Source organism: Triticum aestivum, chromosome 2B, assembly GCF_018294505.1.
Source record: "Triticum aestivum cultivar Chinese Spring chromosome 2B, IWGSC CS RefSeq v2.1, whole genome shotgun sequence".
Classification (NCBI taxonomy): Eukaryota; Viridiplantae; Streptophyta; class Magnoliopsida; order Poales; family Poaceae; genus Triticum; species Triticum aestivum.
This window is the reverse complement of record NC_057798.1, coordinates 218,247,378-218,268,140: the sequence shown is the minus strand read 5'-3', so window position 1 is coordinate 218,268,140 and position 20,763 is coordinate 218,247,378. Positions and strand designations below refer to the sequence as shown.

At 43.4% G+C, this 20,763-nt stretch overlaps 1 protein-coding gene across 2 annotated transcripts; it reads left to right on the top strand.

Annotated features, from left to right (window-relative positions):
• The first annotated feature begins 3,563 nt into the window (after window positions 1-3,563).
• LOC123044437 (5-formyltetrahydrofolate cyclo-ligase, mitochondrial) lies at window positions 3,564-7,688 on the top strand. Of its 2 annotated transcripts, XM_044467174.1 has the most exons (8): window positions 3,564-3,947; window positions 4,310-4,447; window positions 4,522-4,683; window positions 4,755-4,779; window positions 4,858-4,874; window positions 4,982-5,027; window positions 5,838-5,908; window positions 7,303-7,688. In XM_044467174.1, the coding sequence occupies exons 1-8, from the start codon at window positions 3,698-3,700 to the stop codon at window positions 7,434-7,436; spliced, it is 843 nt and encodes a 280-aa protein (XP_044323109.1). In that variant the 5' UTR covers window positions 3,564-3,697; the 3' UTR covers window positions 7,437-7,688. The 2 variants fall into 2 exon arrangements, with proteins under 2 accessions (XP_044323109.1, XP_044323108.1); XM_044467173.1 differs by lacking the exon at window positions 4,755-4,779 and having other exon boundaries at window positions 4,833-4,874.
• Window positions 7,689-20,763: the final 13,075 nt, after the last annotated feature.

Genomic DNA, 20,763 nt, shown 5'->3' with positions numbered 1-20,763 from the left:
CTTGCAACCAACGAGCTCAAGGGGATTGACAACCATCTTGCCTACATTGGGTGCAAGTATTTGCTTTTGTGTTTGCAGCTGCTGACGACGAGGATTTGTGTGGTCCTCCTATTGGTTCGATAACTTTGGTTCTCACCGAGGGAAATACTTATCCGACTATATTGCTTCACCCTTCCTCATGGGGGAAAATTCCAACGCTACTCACAAGTAGCACTCCACGAAAAGTAAACATGTGCCTCTCGCGAAGAAAATAAAAGCGTTTTTACCTTTTCCTGAGAAGGCAGAACTGTGCATCTCACGGAAGAAAGTTTGTGCCTACACGCGAACTAAATTTGTGCCTCTCGTGTAAGAAAAAAATAAAACATATATTTTTCCCTTTTCCCAAGAGGCACAACTGTGCCTCTTACGAAAGAAAATCTATGCCTTCATGAGAGGTGAATCTGTGCCCTTAGCGGTGAAAAAAACACGTTTTTTCGTTTTTCTGAGAAGCACAGTGTCTCCCGCAAGAGCAAATCTGTGACTCGACGAGAAATAAACTTGTGCCTCTCGCAAGGAAACAAAAGAAATCATGTTTCCTCACGTACTTTTTTCAATTTTTTTTAAAAAAAACCTAAGAAAAACCGGAAAGCCGAAAAAATCAAAAAAATAATCTAAAAGCCGAAAACGTGTACGGAAAAATTAAAAAAAAATGAAGGAAGCGCCCAACACGCGACATGAGACAGTGGCTAAGAACGCGCCAAGTGGCAGGCTTTCTGCCCACCAAAAAATGACCCTTGCGGGGCTCCCCAAGGAGTACTCATTGACTAGTTGCTCTGGGATCCCCTATTTGGCGCGTGAGGCGTGGGCGAACATGTGCGCACCTCTATTGAGCCGGCCCATGAACGGGGCTGGATGCGAAAGTTTTTGCATTTTTCCTTTTATTTTTTTATTTTTTCTTCTTCCAATTAATTCTTAATTTTAAAAAAGTTTCAAATTTTAAAAAGTGATTTTTTGAATTTTTTTCCAGCAATCATAAGATGTTCATGGTTTATAAAATGTTCATGATTCTGAAAAACATGTTCACATATTGAAAAAATATTCATAAATTTTAAAAAATGTTAATTGATTCAAAAAATGTTCGTGATTTCCAAGACTGCATGTTGATCTTCAAAATTTAAATTCAATTAATATTTTTTTAATTTCATGAACATTTTTTGAATTCGAGAACATTTTTCCAGATTGATGAACACTTTTTGAATATGATGAATTTTCTTCTGAAAATCGTGAACTTTTTTTTGAGTTCGATGAAAAAATGTTGAATTTGAAAAGATTTTTTGAATTCGATAAACAAAAATTGTATTTCAGAAAATGTTCAGCGATTTGATTTTTTTTCCATATTGCAGCAAAATGCTCGCAAATTTGGAAAATATGAAATAAAATATACAAATAAAATGAAAAAGGAAGAATAAAAGAAAAACGGAAATTTAGAAGAGAAGGAAAAAAAATAGAAGACTAAAAACCGAAAAAAAAAACAAGAAAAAAAAAAGGAAAACCAGTTTGGGAAGGTTGTAGAACCATCCCAAAAACGGAAAGCACCAAATATGGGCTGACCAACTTGTTCACACGTGCGAGCAGGGGGTGCACGCCATTCCTCTCGAGCGCGACCTACGGGCTTAATAGGAGCCGCCATATTTTTAGGGTTAACATGCCTTACTTTATTGATCGAAAGTTCGAAAAATAGGAATTACATATGTGTCATGAGCATGGATTAGCCACAAATGGGGTCCCGCATCTAGATGTAAATATGTTTGGCTAAGCTATGTGCCACCATATTGGAGAGCCTACTTTCACAACGAAATTACATACATGACGTAAATTTGTGCCTCTCGCGTAAGAAAAAAAAAAGAAAACATATATTTTTCCCTTTTCCCGAGAGGCACAACTGTGCCTCTTACGAAGAAAAATCTATGCCTTCATGAGAGGTAAATCTATGCCCTTCGTGGTGAAAAAAATGCGATTTTTCGTTTTTCTGAGAAGCACAATGTCTCCCGCAAGAGCAAATCTGTGCCTCGACAAGAAATAAACTTGTGCCTCTCGCAAGGAAAAAAAAGAAATCATGTTTGCTCACATACTTTTTTTCGAATTTGTTTTTTTTTCAAAAACCTAAGAAAAACCGATAGAAAACCGGAAAGCCAAAAAAATAAAAATAAAAAAAACTAAAAGCCGAAAACGTGTACGGAAAAAATAAAAAAAATGAAGGAAGCACCCAACACGCGATACGTGACAACGGCTGAGAACGCACCAAGTGGCAGGCTTCCTGCCCACCAAAAAATGACCCTTGCGGGGCTCCCGAAGGAGTACCCATTGACTGGTTGCTCTGGGATCCCCTATTTGGCACGTGAGGCGTGGCCGAACATGTGCGCACCCCTATTGAGCCGGCCCATGAATGGGGCTGGATGCCAAAGTTTTTGCATTTTTTCCTTTTATTTTTTCCTTTTTTCTTCTTTCAAATAATTCTTAATTTTAAAAAAGTTTCAAATTTTAAAAAGTGAATTTTTGAAAAATGTTCCAGAAATCATAAGATGTTCATGATTTTGAAAAACATGTTCGCATATTGAAAAAATATTGTGAATTCAAAAAATATTCATAAATTTTACAAAAATGTTAATTGATTCATAAAATGTTCGTGATTTCCAAGACTGCATGTTGATGTTCAAAATTTAAATTCAATTAATACTTTTTTTTAATTTCGTGAACATATTTTGAATTCGAGAACATTTTTCCAGATTGATAAGGACTTTTTGAATATGATGAATTTTCTTCTGAAAATCGTGAACGTTTTTGGAGTTTGATGAACAATTGTTGAATTTGAAAACATTTTTTGAATTCGATAAACAAAAAGTGTATTTCAGAAAATGTTCAGCGATTTGATTTTTTTCCATATTGCAGCAAAATGCTTGCAAATTTGGAAAATATGAAATAAAATATACAAATAAAAAGAAAGAGGAAGAATAAAATAAAAACGAAATTTTAGAAGAGAAGGAGAAAAAAATAGAAGAATAAAAACCGAAAGAAAAAACAAGAAAAAAAAATAAAAACCAGTTTGGAAGGTTGTAGAACCATCCCAAAACCGGAAAGGACCAAATATGGCCTGACCAACTTGTTGGCATGGGGGAGCATGGGGGTGCATGCCATTCCTCTCGAGCGCGACCTACGGGCTTAATAGGAGCCACCATTTTTTTAGGGTTAACATGCCTTACTTTATTGATCGAAAGTCCGAGAAATAGGAATTACATATGTGTCATGAGGATGGGTTAGCCACAAATGGGGTCCCTCATCTAGATGTAAATATGTTTGGCTAAGCTATGTGCCACCATATTGGAGAGCCTACCTTCAAAACGAAATTACATACATGATGTAAAATCATTACCAGTTTTTTTTGAGACATAAAATCATTACCATTTTTTTTGAGACATAAAATCATTACCAGTTGCTCTGACATCATCCGTGCAGAAGAATAAACAACTTGGGCCAGGCCGTCACAGCAAATCATGTAAGAAAACCTGCAGCGGGCACCCCTCAAAAAAAAAAAAAAACCCTGCAGCGGGCGGTCCGCTCCGACCGCGCGCCCGTGCCCGTGGAATCCAGCGGCAGCGGCAGAGAGATGGCCGCGCAGTGAGCGTGGGACACGGCGGCACGACGGCACGGGGAGGCGGGGATGATAAAAAATGCAGTGTCCTCGCTGATGGTGCGCTTCCTCCACCTGCCCCGCGCCGCCCCCACCCTCACCTACCGCCCCCTCCTCCCGCTCCCTCCCCCGCGCCTGCGAGTGGCCGCGTCGGCCTCGGCACCCCTCGCCGCCATGTCGACGGCGGCGCAGCAGGCGGTCGCCGACCAGAAGCGCGCGGTGCGGTCCGACGTGCGCAGGGCGCTCAAGGCCCTCTCCCCCGATCAGCGCGCCAGCGAAGGTCACTCCCTCCTCCCCTCCTGGCTCGGAACAGCGTTGCCCACAAGCTGCTCGTCGATTTGCCTACTGGAGTGTTAGTGCGGGATAGAAAACAGTGGTGAAATTTTTAACAAGCAACAGGTCAATTTTCCGAGTACTTAGCATTAAAGCGTGTGCCTAGGGATGTATATTGATCTGATGACAAGTGTTAGGGTCAGCAAGTAAAAGGTTCTAGTGGGATTTATGTTGTGATGATTTATCTTTTAAATCTTTGGGGACCTCAAGTGAAGTGAGGGCTAGTGTAGTATGATTCTGTGTTTCAACACGGTTAGTTTATTTTGTTGATCTATTTATTAACAAGTACAAACACTATTGTTTTTCCAGATCTGGCTATTCAAAACAATATTTTGAACTCTTCTTGGTTCAAAGCAAGCAAACGGTTGTGTGCCTATATAAGCTGTGCGCAATTGCGAGAAGTTGATACATCAAAAATAATAGCAGAAGTTCTATCCTCAGATCCTGGTGAGTCAACTGGGCCCTATATACAAATATGCTCTGTCTTATTTCCTCTGTCTGACGATTTGCTTGGTTCTAAGAACATGATGGACAAGCAAAGGATATCTATGTTCCTCGAGTGGAAGATAAAAACCGCAATATGCGGATGTTCAAAATCACGACCATGGATGATTTAGTTAAAAATTCAATGAACATTCTGGAACCGTCACCATTGGATGCTAGTGGGAATGCTCGTGAAGATGGTATGAAGTTTATTTCCATGTGGAAACTTTTCCCTATTTTATCTATTAAGCTATTTCATCTGTAACCACAGTGTTGTCAGCCTCATCCCCTGTTGATCTTTTTTCCCTATTTCCATGTGTTACAACTGAGCCACTTTTAATCCTTACAGTGTTGTCAGCCTCATCCCCTGTTGATCTTTTTGTGTTGCCCGGTAAGCTCTTCATCCTTTCCTACATTCATTTCTTTCATTTATCTTTCTTGAGGTCACTCATGCTTGACATTAGAAATTGAATTCGATCATATTTGTTATTCATGCAGGACAAGCTTTTGACAGAACTGGCCGAAGACTAGGACGTGGTGGAGGGTAGGACTACACGTTATCCTATCATGATATTAACAATAATGCCTTGTATTGAAGTTGACAATGTAGATCTATCACAAGAAAAAAAGGTTGTCGATGTGCAGTGACATCTTTATCCAATGCCCGACTAAGAAATTGTTCCATTTCAAACTTTCAGTGCCAGCTAAAAACTGATTCATGCAGTCTGCTATGAAACAAATAATATAATGATTTAGAAGCACTAAATGTCATTACTATATTTTGCTTCACAGGCATATTTTCCATGATGCAGTTCAATAATGCTGAGATTTCAATGCCTTCCGATTTCTGGTGTCAGAGGAGCCTGTTTGTTGGAACAACAGTTACCGGATAGAAAATAATATGTATGTTTTAGATGCAGTGCAGAAACTCCTGGCTAGGGTGATCCACACACATAAAATCTCTTGGTCTAGCAAACAAATCAATGCTTGTCAATCAGTAGACCATCTGAAATCTATAAGCTTGTGGTTTTTGCCCAGGCTGTGGTATGTGGATTTAGAACTAATGCACATCAATATGAATCTTGTAGAAAATCCGGAATTAATGGGATTGGATATTTGACCTTACTTTCTCCCTTTTAGTTAAGAGTGAAACTCTATGTGCAAACCACACTTAGCATCGATCTTTTCTTTGTGTATTCTCTACTCTCTAGCTTTGTACAACTCCATCATACGTACTTCTATTTATTTGTTGGGTGCTTCATATATTATTTATGCCAAGTTTCACTTGATTTCTTCATTGAGTTTTTTTTCCCTTTGTCTAAATTTATTTTTGCACGTTTGCCCAATTTTATAGGTACTATGATACTTTCTTGATGAGATACCAAGAACTTGCTAAAGAGAAAGGGTGGAGTCAGCCTCTTCTAGGTGTGGCATGCATATTTTCAGAAGTTCAGTTCTTTTACTTTATTTACTTTTCAGGCACAACTTTGCAGGAAGTTGTGGCATTTTAGTTTATTATATTATTTTTGTGTAAAATATACTTTTGGTCGCGCTAGGTTTTGCCTTGAGGCCATTTCATTTCCTCTGCCTTGAAAATAAAACCAAAATAAATGTTGAGTAGACTCTGTGGGTGTAGGAGTAGGACCAAAGTGGGCAATTTAGAAAATGAGACCATAGAATAGATAGAGGTACTGGCACCGTTGTTAGTTTCTCAAAGCTAACATGTTTCAAATTTGAACTAAAACAGTGTCACTTATTCCGAACGGAGGGAGTATGTTGTATTTAATACATTACAATACTGAAACGGATTTAGGAATTATATTCCAGTACCATATACTCTAAGCTACTTAAAACCCAACGGGTGACCTCTTAGTCTCTTACCATCTACTGGAACTTTTTGCTTTACATCCTGTAATCATCTACTAAAACCCTTATGTTTTACTTTCATGGTCCAATTCATATCTTGGAGTTGCGAGTTGTTAATTTGATACTCATTTGTGTAGGACTGACAGGCAAATATCTCAGCTTGAATTATAATACTTCTTAGATCAAGTTAGTAAAAGTTTAATTCGAGTAGTCATATTTTTGGTCTGGGATGGGTTTGTGCCTCTCTTATGAACTTCAAAATGCCCATATGAACGGGTTTGGGATCCATAAGAGACATCGAGGGAGCACAAATCAGTGAGATACCATTGAACTGTATTCGAAAAAAGTTTCCGGTGATTATGACACATGACTCATGTATTATTGATCAAGTTGATGGTCAAGTAATCACTAAATACAAGGGCGCCATGTAAATTGGGATGGAGGGAGTATATCAGTTCTCAAGGGTTCTAGGCACCACAAATTTTGTTAGGTTGTTTATTCGTTCCTACAATAATAGGTGCCACTCTACAAACACTGCACATATATGGTTATACTTCCGTCATAGCTGTCAAGCCAAGAAAATGCAAATTATATCTCAGTTTGGATTGAAAATTTTGGCTTATCTTATTATGTTTCTTAGTCCAGTGCTTTTGCTCTGTGAGCCACATGTGGTGGTTGGTAGCTGTTGTGCCATTTCGGTGCGGACTAATACAGCTGACACACATTTGATGCGTGTTTGAATGAGTGGCAGTTCTTGTATTTCCCTGTTTTAAGCCACAATTCAGCTGATGTAGCAAGTGGTGTTTTTTTTTGTATGTGTGCCAACCAGAAGTTCCATACTCACCTTAATTTAACATAATCTTTTTCATTACATATTTCCATGAACTATGGTGAGGTCTGTCTGTCATTCTCTTTACTAACGATTCATGCTAATGGTTTGCTTATTTTTGAAGTTGCACTTTCGTACTCGGTGCAAATTCTGGAGGAAGGCATCATCCCGGTTAACTCAACAGATGTTCCTATTGATGCTCTGGTCACATCCTCTGGCATTATTCCAATCAGTCCTGCAGCACTGGAGAAGGTGTAAATGAAGCTGATTGGTTTCCGCTATGGCCGTGAGTTCCTGTCAGCGGACACTCTTTCCTGAACTCCGATTACCAGAGCTGGGATTGTGTGTTTTGCTCGTGATTTTGTGTTTCTTTTTCGACCGAGTGAATTCCAGTTGGACAGTAGCATATGTACTCAAAACATGAGCAAAGTTTAGCTGCCATTGTAATGACGCCTTTGATCAAACAATTGACAAGCTCGTATAATAATCTGAAATTGTGTGGTTGCTTCATACATGTACTAACATTTCGCATCTTGGGCGTGTTACATTTTACAGTTTCAGGTATTTGTTGCTGTAAAAAAATTCGCTATGTCAGATGTTGGGTTTCACCTGTAAATTTACTACCAGTGCCTCGTGTGTAGTACTATATTTGTACACGAACTCACACCTGGCAAACGGACCTGGACTCAACTGAGCAGAAGCTGAATACAACATGGCGTGCAAGCCAACTATATTTTTGTACACGTTGCATACTTGCATGTCTACTACACCTAATCCGGTTCAAGTCAACACAAACTTGCTCGTGCATGAGTAGACATGACAAGAACCCAAAATGCAAACCGTATCATGATTATTTCTAACATGAGAATAGATTGGGTTCTCATGCAGTTTACATGTTTCGGTAGCATGCTGTTTTCATGTTTTCCTCATGGTTTTGGACTTTTGGTACTGCATTCGGTGCTGACCAAATTTGCCGAAGTTCTAATGACTGTTCCACTCACTAGGGTTTAGGCTTTCAGCTTTAGGTCAATTTTTTTTTGCTTTAGGTCAAACTGAGAACACTTTTCAAGAGACTTATGCCAAGTAATGTCAATATCGACAATGCACAAAGCATGTACTCTTTTGGAATTACAATATTGGAGTTCAAAATAGGCAAGTATACATCTGACGTTATTAGTCTTATTTTCTATAGAATGCCTCTGTTTTTAACAAAGACAAGAATGCCTCTGTTTTTAAGACAGCGGAGGAATTCACAACTCTATTGATTTGTAGTTGTATATGATGGTTACAGCTCACATCGAGGTTGGCCATAAGCCAGAAATGCTTAATGGATCCATTGCCTCCCAACAAAAATGCCACTGATTCAAGATCCTATTACAGAATTCCCGGCCATGACATCCATGATCAGGGAGCTATGATGATCATGGGTTTGAGCACCTAAAGCTCTAGCAAGAACTAGAAAAATCTCAGCATGAACCGATCAGGGCTTGGGCCTTGAGCACATTCTCTAGAGTCATGGAAGCGTCGTTGAAGTAGACGGTCTGCACCATCTTGTCCCTCTCTCGGCGAGCCTCCTCCCGCTGCCGCCGGACTAGGACTTGGCGAGCCGCCGCAATGGCCGCGCGGAAGGCATTGTCCGCTTCAAAGGGGTCCTTTGGTTTCGACGGCGGCACCGGGTGAGCTAGCTGCGGGATGCTTGCCGGTGCGATCGCTTGTACCCGCTCGCCGGACTCCTGCTGCTTCGTAATCACGACGTGGGCGTCGTTGCCGGCGCTGATCTGGGTCTGCTCCTCCTTGGGGCGCGGCGCACGCGCGTACGGCCTGATCCTGGCGCAGGAAAGTTGCGCGACGGCAGAAGCGGCGGAAGAGGCGCGCCCGTCCGCCTGCTTCTTGCTTGCGCGGGAGTCGTGGTCACCACCGTCGCGGCGACGCTTGCTGGGCGGCGACACTGGATGCCCCGCCCCCGCATCATGGAGGCGTAGCCGCTTGCCGTCCATGGCCGCCTCCACTGGCATCAAGAGTCGAAGCGGACGCGATCCGCGCACGACAGTGCCGGCGCGTGGCAGAAGGACGAGGCGACGCCGCTGGAGTCGCGCGGGCACAGAGGAAGACGCGAAGCCACCAGAGCTCGTCTAGGGCTTGAGGGGGAAGGAGGTCAGGCTTGAGGACGCTTCAGAATCGATCGCAGTGAATTGACTTATAGCTCCGCACCGCTGCATGGAATGATCCGTTTCATGTTCAGGCCAGGACCCGGGGAGGAGTCGGAACCGCGTGCGTGGGGAGAAGAAACACTTGCGCGCCACGGTTTGCGAATCCATCCATCATTCAAATTCGTGAGGTAATCGGAGGCTCAATGCACGCAGGGGTGTCCGAGAGCACCGCGGCGCGTGCGTGGGTGTTCAGCCTGCGTGCTCTCACTCCGATCCATATTGGGTTGGGATGTGAACTCTTATTATAGCTTCCAAAAAATCCGGACGTCAATGATACGAACAATTCATTCTCAATTTTTTTGATACAAACAATTCAATGACATTTCAAAATTTACGTTTTGAAATATTAAAATACGAGCCCAAACACAACAAACGGTCCAAATGAATCAAATACTCTAAACAAATGGTTCAAATGATTACACATAAGACTAATTTTCCGACAACGTGCCATTGGAGCTTGATGAGATCTTTCTGTTGTTGCAAATGAGCTTGCCGATTTTTGATGTGTCGATGCATTCCAAGAAACATATGGATTGTATTGTCATTGTGTTGAGTGACAACGTTTCCAAAGATCTCAAAATCCATGTTGAGTTGCTGGTCTCTCGCATTCTCTATGATCATCTTTTGCAAGATAACATGACATGTCATGATCCTCCACAATATGTGTAGGCCCACGGACAATGGCAAAGTGAGCTTGCTACACACTGTTGACACCCGATTTTGACACGAAAGAAAACATTATTACATGAAAAAGTTTTGTATTGTCAACATAACAACTTGGATGTTTGGGTCATCGCCATCCGATCTCATCTCGAGGGCCGAGGCTATGCTCGAAGTAATAATATTTGGCATTTAGAGTACTGCTCGGCTAATTACGCCTCAAAGACGACCTCAGATGAAGGAGTGCTCCACATGATTACCTTTGTCTAGTCGAGGCGAGAAGAGGGCCGGCATGCACGGGGAAATGGCACCTAGATCGACCCAGTGATCATGCCAGAAGGCCATCCACTTCCCATCGTCGAGTTGCACAGAGGAGATCGCCCGGTACATGGCATGAGCGCCGCAAGGGCACGCGAGTGCACCCCCATGGTCGTCTTCTTTGTGGCGACGACCGGACCACCGAGCAACCCCCACACTCAATATGGCTACGAGATGACTCATTTAGCAAAATTAATCGCAGAATACGAGCTCAAACACAACAGATGGTCCGAATGAATCGAATAGTCTAAAGAAATTGTTTAGAATGGCAATTAATTAGTCTCATTTTCTGTAGAAACATCAACAACACAGATTGAAAAGACTAGAATATCTCTGGTTTCCATTCGCACAAGAAAGACATAATGTCTCTGTTTATAAGACAAAGGTGGAAATCACAAATTTATTGATTTGTATAGTAGGAGTATATGATGGTTACAACTCACATCGAGGTTTGCCATAAGCCAGGAATGCTTAATGGATCCATTGCCTTGCAACAAAAATGTCACTGATTCTAGATCCTATTACAAAATTCCCGAACATGACATCCATGATCAGGGAGCGATGATGATCATGGGTCTGAGCATCTAGTAAGAAGTAGAAAAATCTCAGCATGAACCAATCAGGGCTTGGGCCTTGAGCAGGTTCTCGAGAGTCATGTTAGGGTCGTTGAAGTAGACGGTCTGCACCACCTTGTCCCTCTCTCGGCGAGCCTCCTCCCGCCGCCGCCTGACTATGGCTTGGCGAGCCGCCGCAAGGGCCGCGCGGAACTCATTGTCCGGGTCAATGGGATCCTTTGGTATCGACGGCGGCGCCGGGCGAGCTTGCCGCGGGATGCTTGCCGTTGCGATCGCTTGGGCCCGCTCGCCGGACTCCTGCTGCTTCTCGTTCTTGGTCACGCCGTGCGCGCCGTTGCGGAGAACGCTGACGCCGCTGCTGATGAACTTGATCTCTCCGTTCAGGCGCGACGCCTGCACCGCCGGCCTGGTCCTGGTGCATGAAGTTCCCTGGCCGGCCTTCTGCTTCACGTCGTCTGCGACAGCGCGGGCTCTGACCTGGCTCGACGGCTCTGTGGGGAGGGGCGCCTGCACCGCCGCCCTGTTCCCGGTCATGCAAGAGACGGGCTTGTCAGCGTTCTGCTTTTTAATCACGACCTGGGCTTTGTCGCCGGCGCTGACCTCGGTCTTCTCCTCCTTGGGTCGCGACGCACGCACATACGGCCTGATCCTGGCGCAGGAAAGTTGCGCGACGGCAGAAGCGGAAGAGGAGCGCCTGTCTGCCTGCTTCTTGCTTGCGCGGGAGTCGTGGTCACCACCGTCGCGGCGGCGCTTGCTGGGCGGCGACACCGGATGCCCCGCCCCAGCATCATGGAGGCGTAGCCGCTTGCCTCCCATGGCCGCCTCCATTGGCATCAAGAGTCGAAGCGGACGCGATCCGAGGGGGCTGGAGTCACGCGGATTTGAGGGGGAAGGAGGCCAGGCTTGAGAACGCTGCAGAATCGATCGCCGTGGGTTACTTATAGCTCGGCACCGCTGCATGGTTGGCTCCGTTTCATGTTCAGGCCAGGACCCGGGGAGGAGTCGGAACCGCGTGCGTGGGGAAGAAGAAACACTCGCGCGCCACGGTTTGCAAATCCATTCATCATTCAAATTCGGGAAGTAATCGGATCGGAGGCGCAATGTTGTCTGATCGAGTTCGACTGTCCTGCTGAGATCATCGCGACGCGTCCGTTCCACGCGGTGGGTTTCCTCACTCCAATCCATATTGGGTACGGATTTGAACTCTTACTACGAACTCACAAGGGATCGGGATCATAACTAGGCAAGAGCGTTCATACTACTATAAAGCAGTGTGATGTTCCACTCATCCTCCCTCACGGCATACAGAGTCACGGCATCCGTATTTTGGTTTGCATTCTACTAGCCTACCAATCCCCGAAACTTTAATCTCTGTAACTTTTCTCCTGCTACTTCCTATTACAAATTTAAACCTCATTTCGCCTAGTTTCCGACATCATATTACTTCAAATCTTGACGTCGTTGACACAAACAATTTTTAACGATATCTCAAAGTTTTTGTTTCAAAATTTTGAAATGCGAGCTCAAACACAATAAATGGTCGGAATGAATCAAATAGTCTAAACAAATGATTCGAATGATAATTAACAAAGAGTAATCTAAGGTGCCAATGGACCTCGATGAGATCTTCCTGTAGTTTTTTTTTGCGATCAAGATCTTCCTGTGGTTGCACATGAGCTTGCTGATCTTGGAGCTGCCGATGCACTTCAAGAAACATTTGGATTGTATTGCCATTGCGTTGAGGACTGACAAGCTCTCTTGGAGCAAAAAATCTAGTCTCTTATCTTGTGGAAGATAACACAACATGTCACTGATCGTTCATAATATTTTCATGTCCCAATATGTGGTAGGCCCAAGTACAAGGCAGAGTGGGCTTGCGACATACCAAGAGGTCTCTCAATATCTGGTTTCAATGTTTCTCGAGCTACGATGCAATGAGGTCTCTTGTTGCCTTTAGGGCTTCAAATTGTCTTCACAAATATGGACCATGAGGGGTACATAAAATCTTCAAGGTAGTAGCCATTATCATGCTGATGACCACTGACTTTAAAATTGCAAGTTGGAGTTTCCGCGATAGAAAGCCTTGCAAAAAGATGAGATCTTCATAGGATATTTAGATCATTGTAAGATCCATGCATCCCAAAGTAACAATGCCAAATCTCATAGATGATTGGATGATGGCAATGGCCGGCGTGTTGGGGAACGTAGTATTTCAAAAAAAATTCCTACGATCACGCAAGATCTATCTAGGAGAAGCATAGCAACGAGTGGGGAGAGTGTGTCAACGTACCCTCGTAGACCGAAAGTGGAAGCGTTAAGTAACGCGGTTGATGTAGTCGAACATCTTCGCGATCCAACCGATCAAGTACCGAACGCACGACACCTCCGCGATCTGCACACGTTCAGCTTGGTGACGTCCCTCGAACTCTAGATCCAGCTGAGGCCGAGGGAGAGTTCCGTCAGCACGACGGCGTGGTGACGGCGATGATGAAGTTACCGGCGCAGGTCTTCGCCTAAGCACTATGACGATATGACCGATGTGTAAAACTATGGAGGGGGCACCGCACACGGCTAAAGATGGGGTGCCCCCTCCCCCGTATATAAAGGAGGGGAGGAGGAGGAGGGCCGGCCACAAGGGGCGTGCCCAAGGGGGGATTCCTACTCTTAGTAGGAGTAGGTTTCCCCCTTTCCTAGTCCAAGTAGGAGAAGAAGGAAGGAGAGGAAGAAGAGAAGGAAAGGGGGGGCGATCCCCCTAGCCCTAGTCCAATTCGGTTTGGGCTAGGGGGACGCGCGCCACACCTTGTCCTGCCTCCTCTCTTCCACCACTAGGCCCATTTCGAGACTCCTCATCATGTCTGTGATCTTATTCGGGACTCCGAACAACCTTCGGTACATCAAATCACATAAACTCATAATACCAATCGTCATTGAACGTTAAGCGCGCGGACCCTACGGGTTCGAGAATTATGTAGACATGACCGAGACACATCTTCGGTCAAACCAATAGCGGAACCTGGATGCTCATATTGGTTCCTACATATTCTACGAAGATCTTTATCGGTCAAACCGCATAACAACATACGTTGTTCCCGTTGTCATCTGTACGTTACTTGTCCGAGATTCGATCGTCGGTATCACCATACCTAGTTCAATCTCGTTGCCGACAAGTCTCTTTACTCATTCCGTAATGCATCATCCCGCAACTAACTCATTAGTCACATTGCTTGCAAGGCTTATTGTGATGTGCATTACCGAGATGGCCCAGAGATGCCTCTCCGACAATCGGAGAGCCAAATCCTAATCTCGATCAATGCCAACTCAACAAACACCATCAGAGACACCTGTAGAGCATCTTTATAATCACCTAGCTACGTTGTGACGTTTGACAGCACACTAAGTGTTCCTCCGGTATTCGAGAGTTGCATAATCTCATAGTTAGAGGAACATGTATAAGTCATGATGAAAGCAATAGCAACAAACTAAACGATCATAGTGCTAAGCTAACGGATGGGTCTTGTCCATCACATCATTCTCTAATGATGTGATCCCGTTCATCAAATGACAAAACATGTCTATGGCTAGGAAACATAACCATCTTTGATAAACAAGCTAGTCAAGTAGAGGCATACTAGGGACAATCTGTTTGTCTATGTATTCACACATGAACTAAGTTTCCGGTTAATACAATTCTAGCATGAATAATAAACATTTATCATGATATAAGGAAATGTAAATAACAACTTTATTATTGCCTCTAGGGCACATTTCCTTCAGTCTCCCACTTGCACTAGAGTCAATAATCTAGATTACATAGTATTGATTCTAACACCCATGGAGTCTTGGTGCTGATCATGTTTTGCTCGTGAGAGAGGCTTAGTCAACGGGTCTGCAACATTCAGATCCGTATGTATCTTGCAAATCTCTATGTCCCCTTCCGACACTTGATGACGGATGGAATTGAAGCGTCTCTTAATGTGCTTGGTCTTCTTGTGAAATCTGGATTCCTTTGCCAAGACAATTGCACCAGTATTGTCACAAAAGATTTTCATTGGACCCGATTCACTAGGTATGACACCTAGATCGGATATGAACTCCTTCATCCAGACTCCTTCATTTGCTGCTTCCGAAGCAGCTATGTACTCCGCTTCACACGTAGATGCCGCCACGACGCTCTGTGTGGAACTGCACCAACTGACAGCTCCACCATTCAATATAAATACGTATCCGGTTTGAGACTTAGAGTCATCCGGATCAGTGTCAAGGCTTGCATCGACGTAACCATTTACAACGAGCTCTTTGTCACCACCATAAACAAGAAACATATCCTTAGTCCTTTTCAGGTATTTCAGGATGTTCTTGACCGCTGTCCAGTGATCCGCTCCTGGATTACTTTGGTACCTCCCTACTATACTTATAGCAAGGCACACATCAGGTCTGGTACACAACATTGCATAAATGATAGAACCTCTAGCTAAGGCATAGGGAGTGACTTTCATTTTCTCTCTATCTTCTGCAGTGGTCGGGCATTGGGTCTCACTCAACTTCACACCTTGTAATACAGGCAAGAACCCTTTCTTTGACTGATCCATTTTGAACTTCTTCAAAATCTTATCAAGGTATGTGCTTTGTGAAAGTCCAATTAAGCGTCTTGATCTATCTCTATAGATCTTGATGCCCAATATGTAACCAGCTTCACCGAGGTCTTTCATAGAAAAACTCTTATTCAAGTATCCTTTTATTCTATCCAGAAATTCTATATCATTTCCAATCAGCAATATGTCATCCACATATAATATTAGAAATGCTACAGAGCTCCCACTCACTTTCTTGTAAATACAGGCTTCTCCAAAAGTCTGTATAAAACCATATGCTTTGATCACAATATCAAAACGTTTATTCCAACTCCGAGAGGCTTGCACCAGTCCATAAATGGATCGCTAGAGCTTGCACACTTTGTCAGCACCCTTTGGATTGACAAAACCTTCTGGTTGCATCATATACAACTCTTTTTCCAGAAATCCATTCAGGAATGCAGTTTTGATATCCATTTGCCAAATTTCATAATCATAAAACGCGACAATTGCTAACATGATTCGGACAGACTTAAGCATCGCTACGGGTGAGAAAGTCTCATCGTAGTCAACTCCTTGAACTTGTCCAAAACCTTTCACAGCAAGTCGAGCTTTGTAGACAGTAACATTACCGTTAGCGTCAGTCTTCTTCTTGAAGATCCGTTTATTCTCTATGACTTGCCGATCATCGGGCAAGTCAACCAAAGTCCACACTTTGTTCTCCTACATGGATCCCATCTCAGATTTCATGGCCTCAAGCCATTTCCCGGAATCTGGGCTCATCATCGCTTCCTCATAGTTCGTAGGTTCGTCATGGTCAAGTAACATGACGTCCAGAACCGAATTGCCATACCACTCTAGTGCGGATCTTACTCTGGTTGACCCACGGGGTTCGGTAGTAACTTGATCAGAAGCTTCATGATCATCATCATTAGCTTCATCACTAATTGGTGTAGGAATCATTGGAACTGATTTCTGTGATGAACTACTTTCCAATGAGGGAGCAGGAAAATTATCTCACCAAGTTCTACTTTCCTCCCACTCACTTCTTTTGAGAGAAACTCCTTTTCTAGAAAGGATCCATTCTTAGCAATGAAAAATCTTGCCTTCGGATCTGTGATAGAAGGTGTACCCAATAGTTTCCTTTGGGTATCCTATGAAGACACATTTCTTCGATTTGGGTTTGAGCTTATCAGGTTGAAGCTTTTTCACATAAGCATCGCAGCCCCAAACTTTAAGAAACGACAACTTGGGTTTCTTGCCAAACCACAATTCATATGGTGTCGTCTCAACGGATTTATATGTTGCCCTATTTAACGTGAATGCAGCCGTCTCTAAAGCATAACCCCAAAACGATAGCGGTAAATCAGTAAGAGACATCATAAATCGCACCATATCTAATAAAGTGCGGTTACGACGTTCGGACACACCATTACGCTGTGGTGTTCCGGGTGGCGTGAGTTGTGAAACTATTCCGCATTGTTTCAAATGAAGACCAAACTCGTAACTCAAATATTCATCTCCACGATCAGATCGTAGAAACTTTATTTTTTTGTTACGATGATTTTCCACTTCACTCTGAAATTCTTTGAACTTTTCAAATGTTTCAGACTTATGTTTCATCAAGTAGATATACCCATATCTTCTCAAATCATCTGTGAAGGTCAAAAAATAACGATACCCGCCGCGAGCCTCAACACTCATTGGACCGCATACATCAGTATGTATTATTTCAAACAAGTCTGTAGCTCGCTTTATTGTTCCAGAGAACGGAGTCTTAGTCATCTTGCCCATGAGGCATGGTTTGCAAGCATCAAGTGATTCATAATCAAGTGATTCCAAAAGCCAATCAACATGGAGTTTCTTCATGCGCTTTACACCAATATGACCTAAACGACAGTGCCACAAATAAGTTGCACTATCATTATTAAACTTATATCTTTTGGCTTCAACAGTATGAATATGTGTATCACTACTATCGAGATTCAATAAAAATAGACCACTCATCAAGGGTGCATGACCATAAAAGATATTACTCATATAAATAGAACAACCATTATTCTCTGATTTATATGAATAACCGTCTCGCATCAAACAAGATCCAGATATAATGTTCATGCTTAAGACTGGCAGAAAATAACAATTACTCAGGTCTAAAACTAATCCCGAAGGTAGATGTAGAGGTAGCGTGCCGATGACGATCACATCGACTTTGGAACCATTTCCCACGCGTATTGTCACCTCGTCCTTAGCTAATCTTCGCTTAATCCGTAGCCCCTGTTCCGAGTTGCAAATATGAGCAACAGAACCAGTATCAAATACACAAACACTACTCCGAGCATTAGTTAGGTACACTTCAATGACATGTATATCAAATATACCTTTTACTTTGCCATCCTTCTTATCCGCCAAATACTTGGGGCAGTTCCGCTTCCAGTGACCAGTCCCTTTGTAGTAGAAGCACTCAGTCTTAGGCTTAGGTCCAGACTTGAATTTCTTCACTTGATCAACAACTTGCTTGCCGTTCTTCTTGAAGTTCCCCTTCTTCCCTTTACCCTTTTTCTTGAAACTAGTGGTCTTGTTGACCATCAACACTTGATGCTCCTTCTTGATTTCTACCTCCACAGCCTTTAGCATTGCGAAGAGCTCGGGAATTGTCTTATCCATCCCTTGCATATTATAGTTCATCATGAAGATTTTGTAGCTTGGTGGCCGTGATTGAAGAACTCTGTCAATGACACTATCAACCGGAAGATTAACTCCCAGTTGAGTCAAGTGATTATGATACCCAGACATTTTGAGTATTTGTTCACTGACATAACTATTCTCCTCCATTTTGCAGCGGTAGAACTTATTGGAGACTTCATATCTCTCAATCCGGGCATTTTCTTGAAATATTAACTTCAACTCCTGAAACATCTCATATGCTCCATGACGTTCAAAACGTCGTTGAAGTCCCGGTTCTAAGCTGTAAAGCATGGCACACTAAACTATCGAGTAGTCATTAGCTTTGCTCTGCCAGGCGTTCACAACATCCGGCGTTGCTCCTGTAGCGGGTCTTGCACCTAGCGGTGCTTTCAGGACGTAATTCTTCTGTGCAGCAATGAGGATAATCCTCAAGTTATGGACCTAGTCCGTGTAGTTGCTACCATCATCTTTCAACTTAGCTTTCTCTAGGAACACATTAAAATTCAACGGAACAGTAGCACATGCCATTTATCTACAACAAGATAGACATGCAAAATACTATCAGGTACTAAGTTCATGATAAATTAAAGTTTAATTAATCATATTACTTAAGAACTCCCACTTAGATAGACATCCCTCTAATCATCTAAGTGATCACGTGATCCATATCAACTAAACTATGTCAGATCATCACGTGAGATGGAGTAGTTTTCAATGGTGAACATCACTATGTTGATCATATCTACTATATGATTCACCTCAACCTTTCGGTCTCAGTGTTCCGAGGCCATACTTGCATATGCTAGGCTCGTCAAGTTTAACCCGAGTATTCTGCATGTGCAAAACTGGCTTGCACCCGTTGTATCATACATGTGTCTCGGCATGATGAACTGTTGCAATGGTGCATACTCAGGGAGAACACTTGTACCTTGAAATTTAGTGAGAAATCATCTTATAATGCTACCGCCGTACTAAGCAAAATAAGATGCATATAAAGGATAAACATCACATGCAATCAATATAAATGATATGATATGGCCATCATCATCTTGTGCCTTTGATCTCCATCTCCAAAGCACCGTCATGATCACCATCGTCACCGGCTTGACACCTTGATCTCCATCGAAGCATCGTTAACGTCGCGCCAACTATTGCTTCTACGACTATCGCTACCGCTTAGTGATAAAGTAAAGCAATTACATGGCGATTGCATTTCATACAATAAAGCGACAACCATATGGCTCTTGCAAGTTGCCGATAACTATTACAAAACATGATCATCTCATACAACAAATTATATATCATCACGTCTTGACCATATCACATCATAGCAAGCCCTGCAAAAACAAGTTAGACGTCCTTTACTTTGTTGTTGCAAGTTTTACGTGGCTGCTATGGGCTTCGCAAGAACCGTTCTTACCTACACATCAAAACCACAACAATTTTTTGTCAAGTGTGCTATATTAACCTTCAACAAGGAACGAGCATAGTCACACTCGATTCAACTAAAGTTGGAGAAACAGACACCCACTAGCCACCTGTGTGCAAAGCATGGTGGTAAAACCAGTCTCATGAACACGGTCATGTAATGTCGGTCTGGGCCGCTTCATCCAACAATACCGCCGAATCAAAGTATGACACGCTGATAAGCAGTATGACTATTATCGCCCACAACTCTTTGTGTTCTACTCGTGCATATAACAACTCATAGACCTGGCTCGGATGCCACTGTTGGGGAACATAGTATTTCAAAAAATTTCCTACGATCACACAAGATCTATCTAGGAGAAGCATAGCAACGAGCGGGGAGAGTGTGTCCACATACCCTCATAGACCGAAAGTGGAAGTGTTAAGTAACGTGGTTGATGTAGTCGAACGTCTTCGTGATCCAACTGATCGAGTACCGATTAAACGACACCTCCGCGATCTGCACATGTTCAGCTCGGTGACGTCCCTCGAACTCTAGATCCAGCTGAGGCCGAGGGAGAGTTCCGTCAGCATGACGGCATGGTGATGGTGATGATGAAGTTACCAGCGCAGGGCTTCGCCTAAGCACTACGACGATATGACCGATGTGTAAAATTGTGGAGGGGGGCACCACACACGGCTAAAGATCAACTTGTGTGTCTATGGGTGCCCCCTCCCCAGTATATAAAAGAGGGGAGGTGTAGGAGGGCCGGCCACAAGGGGCGCGCCCAAGGGGTGGATTCCTACTCCTAGTAGGAGTAGGTTTCCCCCTTTCCTAGTCCAAGTAGGAGAAGAAGGAAGGAGAGGAAGAAGAGAAGGAAAGGATCCCCCGACCCCCCTAGCCCTAGCCAATTCGATTTGGGCTAGGGGGCGTGCGCCCCACCTTGGCCTGCCTCCTCTCTTCCACCACTAGGCCCATGAGTCCCAATAACTTCCCCCCCGGGGGGGGGGGGTCCGATAACCCCCAGTACTCCGAAAGTTATCTGAAACGACCCGAACCATTCCGGTGTCCGAATGTAGCCTTCCAATATATGAATCTTTATGTCTCGACCATTTCGAGGCTCCTCGTCATGTCCGTGATCTTATCCAGGACTCC